This window comes from Moschus berezovskii, chromosome 16, assembly GCF_049115385.1.
Source record: "Moschus berezovskii isolate FMDL1 chromosome 16, NW_MosBer_1.0, whole genome shotgun sequence".
NCBI lineage: Eukaryota > Metazoa > Chordata > Mammalia > Artiodactyla > Moschidae > Moschus > Moschus berezovskii.
This window is the reverse complement of record NC_142475.1, coordinates 30,625,517-30,637,748: the sequence shown is the minus strand read 5'-3', so window position 1 is coordinate 30,637,748 and position 12,232 is coordinate 30,625,517. Positions and strand designations below refer to the sequence as shown.

The 12,232-nt window shown below is 34.4% G+C and overlaps 1 protein-coding gene across 4 annotated transcripts in view; it reads left to right on the top strand.

Annotated features, from left to right (window-relative positions):
* CSMD3 (CUB and Sushi multiple domains 3) overlaps window positions 1-12,232 on the top strand; it is a 1,369,436-nt gene that overhangs the window by 154,887 nt on the left and 1,202,317 nt on the right. For all 4 annotated transcript variants that reach the window (XM_088844606.1, XM_088844605.1, XM_088844604.1 and 1 more), the window contains exon 2: window positions 10,703-10,925. In XM_088844606.1, the coding sequence (XP_088700732.1) occupies window positions 10,703-10,925 (223 nt within the window). The remainder of the gene's footprint in view (window positions 1-10,702; window positions 10,926-12,232) is intronic.

The following is a 12,232-nucleotide window of genomic DNA, read 5'->3' as shown; positions in this document are numbered from 1 at the left end:
TATGGTGTTTACAAAATGAAAATCTGAACATAGTCAAAATATCTGTTTTCCACAAAGGGATATATAGGTTTAATCTGAGCAAGATTTTTTGTGGATATAGTTAGATCATGCTAAAATATATATGAAAATGCAAAGAAACTAGACGAGCTAAACAATTTTGAAAAATAATGAAGTAGAAGGAATCAGTTTGATTTTAAAGTTTCTTTTGTAACTACTGTGATAAAAAATGCAGCACTGACAATAGATCAATGGAATAGAACAGAGAATCCAGAGATAGGCTCACACAAATATGCCCAACTAATTCTGACAAAGGTGCAAGATTATTTCAATAGAGAGAGAGGAAAAAAAAGACTTGCCAGCAAATGGTGCAACAATAGTTGGATATCCAAAGACAAAAAATAAATAACTTTGATCTAAATCTGATGTATTACACATAAAAAATAACCAAAATGGATCACAGCTTGAATGTGAAACCAAAGTCTACTAAACTTATAAAAACAAATAAGAGAATATTTAAGATCTAGAGCTTCAAAATAAATTCTTAGCCTTTATACCAAAGCAGGATTTATAAAAGAAAAAAACTGATAAAGTAGAATTCATCAAAATTAAAAAACTTTTACTGTGACAAATATCCTATTTAAAAGATGAAAAAATCATTTACAGAATTTGAGAAAGATTTGGAAATCACATAGTAGAGAAAGTACTACTATTCAGAAGACATTAAAACTCTAAAAATTCAACAGTAAAAAAAACTCTAATTATCTAATTAGAATATAGACAAAAGTCATTACTTAAGCTGCATGTTAATTTAAAATATATTAAAATTGAAAGCTTATTTTAAAAGTTAAGCTGTTCAATTTCCTTCTGATTCCCCCCAAATTAACTTTCTATACATTTAAGAGTTTATTTTTGAACTCTCAAGTCTATTAAGTTGCTTATGTCCATCCTTATGCCAGCTTTACACTATGTTGATTGGTGTAGCTCAGCTTTGCAATATCCTTTAAATTAATAAGTGTGAGTCATCCAATTTTGGTTTTCTCTTTCAAGATTGTTTTGGGTATTCTAAGTTCTTTATATTTTAGTATGATTTTAGTATAGTTTGTCAATTTCAGTAAAAACAAAATCCCTATTTCTCCTAGGGATTGCTTTGAAAACTGTTAAAATTAATAAATTTAGCAAAGTTATGGGATACTGAATCAACGTGTAAAAGTCATTTGTATTTCTAAGTACTAACAGTGATCAATCTAAAACAGGAAAATAAGCATCAAACCACTTATAATAACATGAAAAAAGAATAAAATACTTAGGAATAAACTTAATCAAGGAAGCAAAGACATGTTTTCTGAAAACACTGCAGAAAGAAAAAAATTTTAAAAAACACATGCAAAAATTGAAAGACATCCCATGTTCATAAATTTGAAGACAATATCGTTAAAATTTTCAGACTGCCCAAAGTGATATACAGATTCAATGAAAACCATATCAAAACTCCAATGGTATTTTTTAATAGAAACGGTAAAATAATCTAAAAATTCATATGGAACTACAAAGGATCCAAATAGTTAAAACAATCTTAGAAAAGTGAAGCTGTAGGCTCACATGTTCTGCTTTTAAAATATATTACATAACTATAGCAATCAAAACACTATGGTACTAGTAAAAAGATAGAAACATCAACCAATGGACAGATAGAGGACCCAGATGTAAACGAACACATATATAGTCAACTGATCTTCAAAAAGGGTGCCAAGAATACACAATGAGGAAAGGAAGTTTCTTCAAAAAATGGTGTTGGAAAAACGAGATACTCACATGCAAGAGATTTAAATTTAATCTTTAATTTACACTATACATAATGATTGACTCAAAACAGATTAAATATTTAAACATAAGACCCAGACTATAGATCCTAGAAGAAAACTGAGGGGTAAAACTTCTTGACATTGGTTCCAACAATAATTTGTTGGATATGACATCAAAGATACAGGCAATGAAAATAAAAAGAGACAAGTGGGATATGCCACAGTAAAAACTTCCATAAAACAAGAAAACAGCGAAATAAATCACAGCAAGATCCTCCATGACCCACCTCCCAGAATATTGGAAATAAAAGCAAAAATAAACAAATGGGACCTAAATACAGTTAAAAGCTTCTGCACAACAAAGGAAACTATCAGCAAGGTGAAAAGACAGCCTTCAGAATGGGAGAAAATAATAGCAAATGAAGCAACTGACAAAGAATTAATCTCAAAAATATACAAGCAACTCCTGCAGCTCAATCCCAGAAAAATAAACGACCCAATCAAAAAACGGGCCAAAGAACTTAACAGACATTTCTCCAAAGAAGACATACAGATGGCTAAGAAACACATGAAAAAATACTCAACATCACTCATAATCAGAGAAATGCAAATCAAAACCACAATGAGGTACCATTTCACGCCAGCCAGGATGGCTGCTATCCAAACATCTACAAGTAATAAATGCTGGAGAGGGTATGGAGAAAAGGGAACCCTCTTACACTGTTGGTGGGAATGCAAACTAGTACAACCACTATGGAGAACAGTGGAAATTCCTTTAAAAACTGGAAATAGAACTGCCATACGACCCAGCGATCACACTCCTGGGCATACACACCTAGGAAACCAGAATTGAAAGATACAATGTTCATCGCAGCACTGTTTATAATAGCCAGGACATGGAAGCAACCTAGATGTCCATCTGCAGACGAATGGATAAGAAAGCATTGGTACATATACACAATGGAGTATTAATTAGCAATTAAAAAGAATACATTTGAAGAGTTCTAACTAGGTGGATGAAACTGGAGCCTATTATACAGAGTGAACTAAGCCAGAAAGAAAAATACCAATACAGTATATTAACGCATATATATGGAATTTAGAAAGATGATAGCAATAACCCTGTATCAGTTCAGTTCAGTCACTCAGTCGTGACCGACTCTTTGCGACCCCATGAATCACAGCAGGCCAGGCCTCCCTGTCCATCACCAACTACTGGAGTTCACTCAAACTCATGTCCATCGAGTCGGTGATGCCATCCAGCCATCTCATTCTCTGTCGTCCCCTTCTCCTCCCACCCCAATCCTTCCCAGCATCAGAGTCTTTTCCAGTGATTCAACTCTTCGCATGAGGTGGCCAAAATATTGCAGTTTCAGCTTTAGCATCAGTCCTTCCAATGAACACCCAGGATCGAACTCCTTCAGAATGGACTGGTTGGATCTCCTTGCAGTCCAAGGGACTCTCAAGAGTCTTCTCCAGCACCAAGACAGCAAAAGAGACACAGATGTATAGAACAGTCTTTTGGACTCTGTGGGAGAGGGCGAGGGTGGGATGATTTGGGGAGAACGGCATTGAAACATGTATATTATCATAAGTGAAATGAATCGCCAGTCCAGGTTTAATGCATGATACAGGATGCTCAGGGCTGGTGTACTGGGATGAACCAGAGGGATGGGATTGGGAGGGTGGTGGGAGGGGTTTTCAAGATGGGGAACACATGTACACCTGAGGCAGATTCATGTCAATGTATGACATAACCAATACAACAATGTAAAGTAAAAAATAAATAAATAAATTACACAGACCAATATCAAGAAGCAATATGAAGTCGATAAATGTGGTGAATGTAATACTCAGAAACAATGAAAACCTTAATTCTATAATATGTAGAAACTGAATACAAATTAGCAATAATTCAATGGTAGCAAATAATTAAATATATATTCTTACAGGATCTCAGAGACAAAGTGAAAAAATAAAAATGGTTTTTTGATTAAAAAAAAAGGCAACCGATGGAATGGAAGGAAATATTTGCAAATGATATATCTGATATAGTGTTAATAGCCAAAATTTACAAGAACTTGGTTGGGAAGATCCCCTGGAGAAGGAAACGGTAACCCACTCCAGTATTCTTGCCTGGAGAATCCCATGGACGGAAAAGCCTGGTAGGCTACAGTCCACGGGGTCGCAAAGAGTCGGACATGACTGAGCGACAGAACGGAACAGATGCAGTTCAATACCTAAAAAATAATAATTTAAAAATGGGCAAAGGACTTGGATAGACATTTCTGTAAAAAAGACAAACTAATGACCTACGGCTATATGATGAATATCACTCATCATCAGAAAACTGCAAATTCAAACCACAAGGTCTCTTCACAGCTATAGGATGGCCATTACCAATATCTATATCTCTTTATATATGGAGATATTGGAGAACTTATGCACTTATGTGAGAATGCAAAGTAGTGCAGCCACAATATAAAACAGTGTAGAAGTTCATCCTTGAAGAACCTAAAAATAAAACTCCCATGTGACCCAGAAATCACATGGCCATTTATTCAAAAAATTGAAATCAGGATACCAAAGAGATACTTGCATTCTCAAGTTCATTACAACACTATGCATGATATCCAAGAAGTAGAAACAATCTATACATACATTGAAGGATGAATGGATAAATAAAATGAGATACATATATAAATAGAAATCAACTTTTAAAAAGAAGAAAATGATGTCATAGGCTATACCATGATTGAACCTTGAGGATATTATGCTAAGTGATGCAAGCAAATTATAGAAGACCAAATAGTATTAAGATATGATTCTACTTATATGATATTATCTAAAGTAGTCAAATTAAGAGAAGCAAAAAGTAGGATTTCAGGGGTTAGGGGAAAAGGAAAATTAGGAGTTATTTTTCAATGGATATAGCATTTCATTCAAGTAAGATAAAAAGTTCTAGAGATTTCTTTCTAAAATATACACTCCAAAACTGGTAAGAGGATATACTTTATATTATGTGTTGCTTACCACAGTAAAACTTTCCAGATGGCTCAGCAATAAAGAATCTGCCTGCCAATGCAGGAGACACAGGTTCGATCTCTGGGTCAGGAAGCTTCCTGGAGAAGGAAATGGGACACCACTCCAGTATTCTTGCCTGGAAAATCTCATAGACACAGGAGCCTGGAGGGCTACAGCCCATGGGGTTGCAAAGAGTCAGACACAACAGAGCACACACACACATACACACACACCACAATAAAAAGGGTAATTGCTACTATTGAATTCATTATAAGATTTTATTCCAAAGATGTTATGTGTCAAAAAAGTGTGAGCTTGATAGTGGGGGCTGGGGGGAAGAAATCTGATCAATATAATTGGGCACAAAAGCCCAATTGCAGCAGATAAACACAAATGTGAAAAAAAGTAAAGTTTAAGCACAAGTATGAATGTTGTTCTAGCATGGAACTTAGCACAAAAGAAAACAGAAGAAATTATAAAATATCATAAAATACTCTACAAACAGGCACCGCATTATCCTGTAGTATGAAGGAAAGGTAAAATACGGACATGGAAGTAAAAAAGAAAATATCTAAAAATCTATGTTGTTAACTAAATTCTTGTTGAAAATATGACCCAAATTATGGAAATTTTAGTTGTTTTTCAAGTATAAATTGACTAAATGGACATTAAATGTTAAGATATGAAAAATATGACAGAAGACATTCAGAAACTGTCAAAGACTGAATTTATGAAATTTTTCAATACCAATTTTTAAGACCAGATTGCCATAAACACATACTGAACTATTTAGACTGTTTTGCCTTCACATGTTCTCATAGCAAAGTGTGCTTACCCTGATCATAGCACTTATTCTATACTAATAAGATAATCTATATTCCCTCACTATCTCATTTAGCAGTTTGTCATGAAAACAGGCAAAGATAATGTTCTTTTAGTAATTTTATGCTGAAAGCATTACATAAATGATGAATAGATGAACAAATATTGAAGAGAGCTCATCGAAGGGAATGGGGCTTCATGTGTACTATAAAGAGCAGCAAGGACTTGTGACTTTATGACAGCAATGAATAAGCAAATTTGTTTAATTTAGAAATGTAAAAGTATATGAATGGCAATATGGATTACCGATAAATAACCAGAAACCTAAGCAACTGTATCCTAAAAAAGAAGTAAGAAAAGGTAAAGTAACCTTTAGAAACATGTGAAGGATACAACAAGGCAATTCACAAAAGATGAATAATAAATTAATTAAAAATATAAGATATTTTTAAGTAGTATGTCCAATACTACTCAGAAATGCAAAAATAAAATAGAAAATATGCTTTTGCCTTGCAAAATTTGCCATGTTAAAAAAATCTAGTATCACTGAAATCAGGGTTGGAAGTAGGAAAAAATAATCCTGTGATATCAGCAAAAATTTTTACCTTCTTGAAGATAGATTGGCTATCCTCTAAGTTTAAAATTTAGTACTCTCATTTCTGGAATTTTATCTGCAGGATATAACACATAAGCATACAAAGATATATGTTCAAAGTTGTTTTTTATACACATGAAACCACAAAGAATGAAGCCATCAAAAGAAGATATGTTCAAGTAGAGACGTATCTTATGCCATTTAACTATGTAGTCATTAAAAAAGGAATGTACTAGACATATACATGTGGATCCAGAAAAATATCAGTGACATTTTACAAAATTAAAAATGCAGGGAAAATATGCTTTAGTATGACTATTTATTTAAAGTATACCTAATACATAGAAATATACACATACCTGTATGAGTCAAGAAATGACCTGAAAAGATTGGCTAATAACATTGACTAACCTTGCAGAGTACATCATGAGGAACGCTGGGCTGGAAGAAGCACAAGCTGGAATCAAGATTGCTGGGAGAAATATCAATAACCTCAGATATGCAGATGACACCACCCTTATGGCAGAAAGTGAAGAGGAACTAAAAAGCCTCTTGATGAAAGTGAAAGAGGAGAGTGAAAAGGTTGGCTTGAAGCTCAATATTCAGAAAACTAAGATCATGGTATCTATCCCATCACTTCATGGGAAATAGATGGGATAACAGTGGAAACAGTGTCAGACTTTATTTTTGGGGGCTCCAAAATCACTGTGGATGCTGACTGCAGCCATGAAATAAAAAGACGCTTACTCCTTGGAAGGAAAGTTATGACCAACCTAGAGAGTATATTAAAAAGCAGAGACATTACTTTGCCAACAAAGGTCCGTCTAGTCAAGGCTATGGTTTTTCCAGTGGTCATGTATGGATGTGAGAGTTGGACTGTGAAGAAAGCTGGGCCCCGAAGAATTGATGCTTTTGAACTGTGGTGCTGGAGAAGACTCTTGAGAGTCCCTTGGACTGCAAGGAGATCCAACCAGTCCATTCTAAAGGAGATCAAACCTGGGTGTTCATTGGAAGGACTGATGCTAAAGCTGAAACTGCAATACTTTGGCCACCTCATGCAACGAGCTGACTCACTGGAAAAGACCCTGATGCTGGGAAGGATTGGGGGCAGGAGGAGAAGGGGACGACAGAGAATGAGATGGCTGGATGGCATCACCGACTTGATGGATATGAGTTTGAGTGAACTCCGGGATTTGGTGATGGACAGGGAGGCCTGGCATGCTGTGATTCATGGGGTCGCAAAGAGTCAGACACGACTGAGTGACTGAACTGAACTGAACTGAACTGAACTGAACCTTTTGAAGCATAAGTAAATGAGGAAAATTTTGTTTTGCTTTGAAAAGCTATTTACTTTAACCTGTGCGTGAAAATTATCAATCTTCTGTTAGAAAAATGTACTTTATTCTTAATACTGTGATGTTTAATCAAACATATATTAAAAATGAAAATAAAATGAACACAGATAAGAAACTTAAAAATAAGTGTAAATCCTAATTTGCCTAGAGAAAAAAAAAAAAAAAGAAAAGCAATTGAAATGCATGAATCAGCAGGCCCTTGAAGAAGTAGTGGACAAAGCTGAGCATGTTATTTTAGGACATATGTCCTTTATCTAAAACCATCAGGAATATGGGGCTTGAGACTATATAAAACAGCCCATAGATCAGATTGCAGCTGAAGGAATTCATGCCTGCATTTAGTTATGAAGTTCAGATTGGAAGCTGTTCAGGCAGAAAACTAATAGAAATGGGTGATAGCTAATTAACCTAAGGCTTCAAAGTAATTGCTCTGCAAGAAGTAATTTTAAAAGGGACATTTCTCTCTCTTTTTTTTTTATTTTTTTGAAATCATAAAATGCCATATATGACCCTGGCAAAAGAGTAAAAATATAAGTATACAAACAAATACTGATTTTTTTAAAATTTTTGCCTCATCCAACTTCTTGGTAAATTTTAGAAAAAGCAAAAGTATCACAAGACCTATGACACATATCACATACTGAATAACCCATGCTCTCAACTTTGTTGTATATAAAGATAATCAAAGTATATTACTGAAGTCAATGTGGCTAGGAGGATAGGGTTATACTGATTAATCCAGTCCTGAGCCATTCACCTCACCATGAGTCAATTGAGTCAGCTACTCCAAAGCATATAGCTATTTAGTGGAGAAGTGACTCCCCCAGCAAAAGCAAGGTGGTCATGTGGAATTAATGGACAACAACCCAAATTAGCCTCCATGTGCCATAATATACAACTCAGACTTCCCATCTTTGATGAATTTTTCCTTATACTTTTAAAAACTAGATGCACCTTTATTATATGTACTCATTCCTTCTAAGAGAGAGGCGTCCCTAATGTCCTGCATCTCTACATCCAGTTCCAAATACAGATATTTGTGTTGTACGGCATTCTTTCACCCCAAATTAGCTGGACATCTCTCACTTACAGCTTCATGGTACCTAAACTTAACGTAGGATGCATAGGTGTGGAAATGAAATCTGGGAATTCTGATGTGAAATGATGAGAAATTCTCATCACAATTTCTGAAACTGAGGCAGGAAAGACAGGACCAGGACCAAGGACTGTCTCTTCATATAAAGGCATTAGGAAGGAGGGAAATATACCTCTCTGTTTTGCACTTAATGAAGCCATAACACATGGAGGAATGGCATCTAAAACAGAAACTTCTTAACATCTGAACAAGAAACTCTGACCATAAAAATGGAGGAGCACATGCAGGTAAAAATGTAGCTGATGACCCTATAGGACCTTCCGCATGTGGCACTTGGAGGGGAAGATTTAAGGGAAAATGACTCTTAGATTACATGTATAGTGGTTACAGGAGACAAATGTACAAGACCAGAAGCCAATGCAACCTTGTGCGATCCAGGCAACATCTCAACCATCCCCTCAATGAGTATTCCACCCTTAATCAAAAAGACCCTCCATCCATTCAAAGGGCTAAAAATAAGATAAAAAGAGGAATCAAGAATCCTGTAGTGCACTCCTCTGTGGCAAGGATGCCTGTACTCTTCCTCCTGTAGTGTGGAACTTTTGCTTTAATCTTAATAAACCACTTATTTGTTTTTTTTGCTCCTCAGCCACAATGTGGGATGTGTGTGTGTGTGTTTATTTTTTCCTTGGTGTTTTGTGTTCCTTGTCCAAATTCTTTTGGACAATTTAAACAAGAAACTGGACCCTCGATAAGATTTTCTGGTATCAAAACTATGGCTGTCTGGCTCTAGATCCAAATTTTAATTTCATGTAGACTAGTCTAGGGGCTTCCCTGATAACAGCTCGTAAAGAATCTGCCTGCAATGCAGGAAAACCTGGTTGGAAAGAATCCCTTGAGAAGGGATATGTTACCCATTCCAGTATTCTTAGGATTCCCTGGTGGCTCAGAAGGTAAAGAATCCACTGTAATATGGGAGACCTCGGTTTGATCCCTGGGTTGGGAAGATCCTCTGGAGGAGGCCATTGCAACCCACTTCAGTATTCTAGCCTGGAGAATCCCCATCGACAGAGGAGCCTGCCAGGCTACAGACCACGAGGTCTCAGAGAGTCAGACACGACTGAGCAACTCTCCACAGACTAGTCTAGATAAATGCTGGGGACCATATTTTCTGATAAATCTTTGATTTTTTCATTACCCAATATGACTTCAGAATATCATACATTTATAAAAAATTCTTTAAGAAGCATGCTATTTTTTCTAGGTATTTGCAACAGTTAAGCTCTCAATAATTAAAACCTCCCATAGAACTAGTAAAAGATGGCAGCAGTAAGTTGTTCAGAATTCAGTTTTTCTCACCAACCTTTAGGTGTCACTTCGATGTGGTTAGTTTAGGATTGTGCTTTAGTCGAAAGATCGATTACATAGTTTTTGTTGTTGTTGTTCTGTTTTTGTTGTGCTTTTTTTTTTTTTTTAGGTCTGAATCATTTATCCCTCTGCTAGAATCAGAATGGGACAGATTTTTCTAAGGTGCATTGTTTACATGCTGGCGATTTGCATACACAAAAATGTTAGCATGATTTACTAAGAAGAACTGCAGTTAATATTTCAAGACCCAAAATGCATACTAACATCATTAAATTTAAATGGTTGCTTATGAGTGTCCAAAATTTGATTGGAACTACTTCTAGGATTGTGCTTGCATGTTGGATCATGTAATGTATAATGAATCAGTAGTATGGAGGATTTTATTTCATCAACTGGCTTATAACTGAGCACAAGTTGTATGATAAATAACATGTCTTCTAGTATTTTGCTATTGGTGCTATACTAAAAATAAATAAATAAATAAATAATAGATAATTTACCTAATTTTTAAATTGCTATTTACAAAATTATCGTAGCATGGGTCTTAGGAAAAAAAAGTTTTTTTTTCAAAATAATGTCTTCTAGATGTTCTTGTTTTTATTAATAATATTAATGTCTATTTATTTGTCTTTTATTACAGGATTTATTTATACATGTGGTGGAACTTTAAAAGGACTGAATGGCACTATAGAAAGCCCTGGTTTTCCGTATGGATATCCAAATGGTGCCAACTGTACGTGGGTAATAATAGCAGAAGAACGAAATAGAATACAAATTGTTTTTCAGTCATTTGCTCTAGAAGAAGAATATGACTACTTATCCTTATATGATGGACATCCTCATCCTACAAACTTTAGGACAAGGTTAGTGTATTTTGAATGGAAAAATGGATGGAAATATTTAATGGGTAAAGAAGTTTATTTTACAAAAGATGCTTAACATTTGTTGTGAAATTCAATTATTACTCCTTTGGAAATATATCATCCTACGAACAAATTAGCTCCATAGTTTGACTTCAGAACACTAGTAAATTCTCTCTCCGAAAAGTGAATTTAAATTGAATTGTACCCCTTTAGAGTGGTTAAAGATACTTTGATTTTTAAAATTCATGCCTCGTGGCGTCATTCTTTATGAGCATGACTTTTAGTAAAGTGAAAGCATGTAATGCATTTTTCAGTGGTATGTGACCAATTTTAATATACAATAATATGCAAAATATTCAAAATCAATGTTTATATGATAACAGAATACAATAATTTTAGGTAATTTGTATAGTTTATAAACTTAAAATCTCTGAAAAGTAGACCCTCTTATATCACTAACTGGGACATTCATGATTCTGTCCACACAAACCAAATTATTTATTTTTAAGTTAGTTAATAAAACAGATATGAAAATTAACTGGTACCCCAACTATTTATAAGTGTTTTTACAGTATTTCATTTTAGTATATCTAGACATAATTTATGCTGTATTGTCATGAACTCTTTTTAAACATAAACCAATTCTAATTCAAACAAACAAATTTAAAATGTCAGATACTAAACGTTTCATGTAGTCTTAGATTTTTACCAGTGTGTACATATTTTCCTTAACTATAGTGTACTGTTTTTACTGTAATTCAAAATATTCTAAGCAGATAATTTATAAGAATTAGAAACTCTTACATACTTGACTATGCTTGAGTTATGATTCTATGATCCTGTTACTTTTTCTAATAGTTGATCCTGTGTATTTGCCTTCCTGATCTACAGGAATAAGATTATCAACACTAAGTTTTTATACATTCATCAGTCTTCCATATTTTTTGCACTGATTTTTCACATCTTAAATAAAAATTTGATATATTATCTTAACTTTTACTAAGAAAACATATAATATATAGGGAAGATATTGGACCAGGAGATAAGGCTTGCATATTAGTGCTAGCTTTGTTGTTCATTGGCAGTTTGAACAATCCACAACAGCTATTCTTGTTTAAAATGGAAGGAGGTAATAATAAAGAAAATCTGTCCATCTCCCTATATTCTTCTGAATATGTCATGAGATAATGTATATGGAACTGCTTCATAAACATATAATCCTTTTAGTACACATTTCACTGTTTGCAGTCAGAATGACAGTTTAAAATGTCTGGAGTGTTTCCAAACATGTTTGTACAAAGAAAATA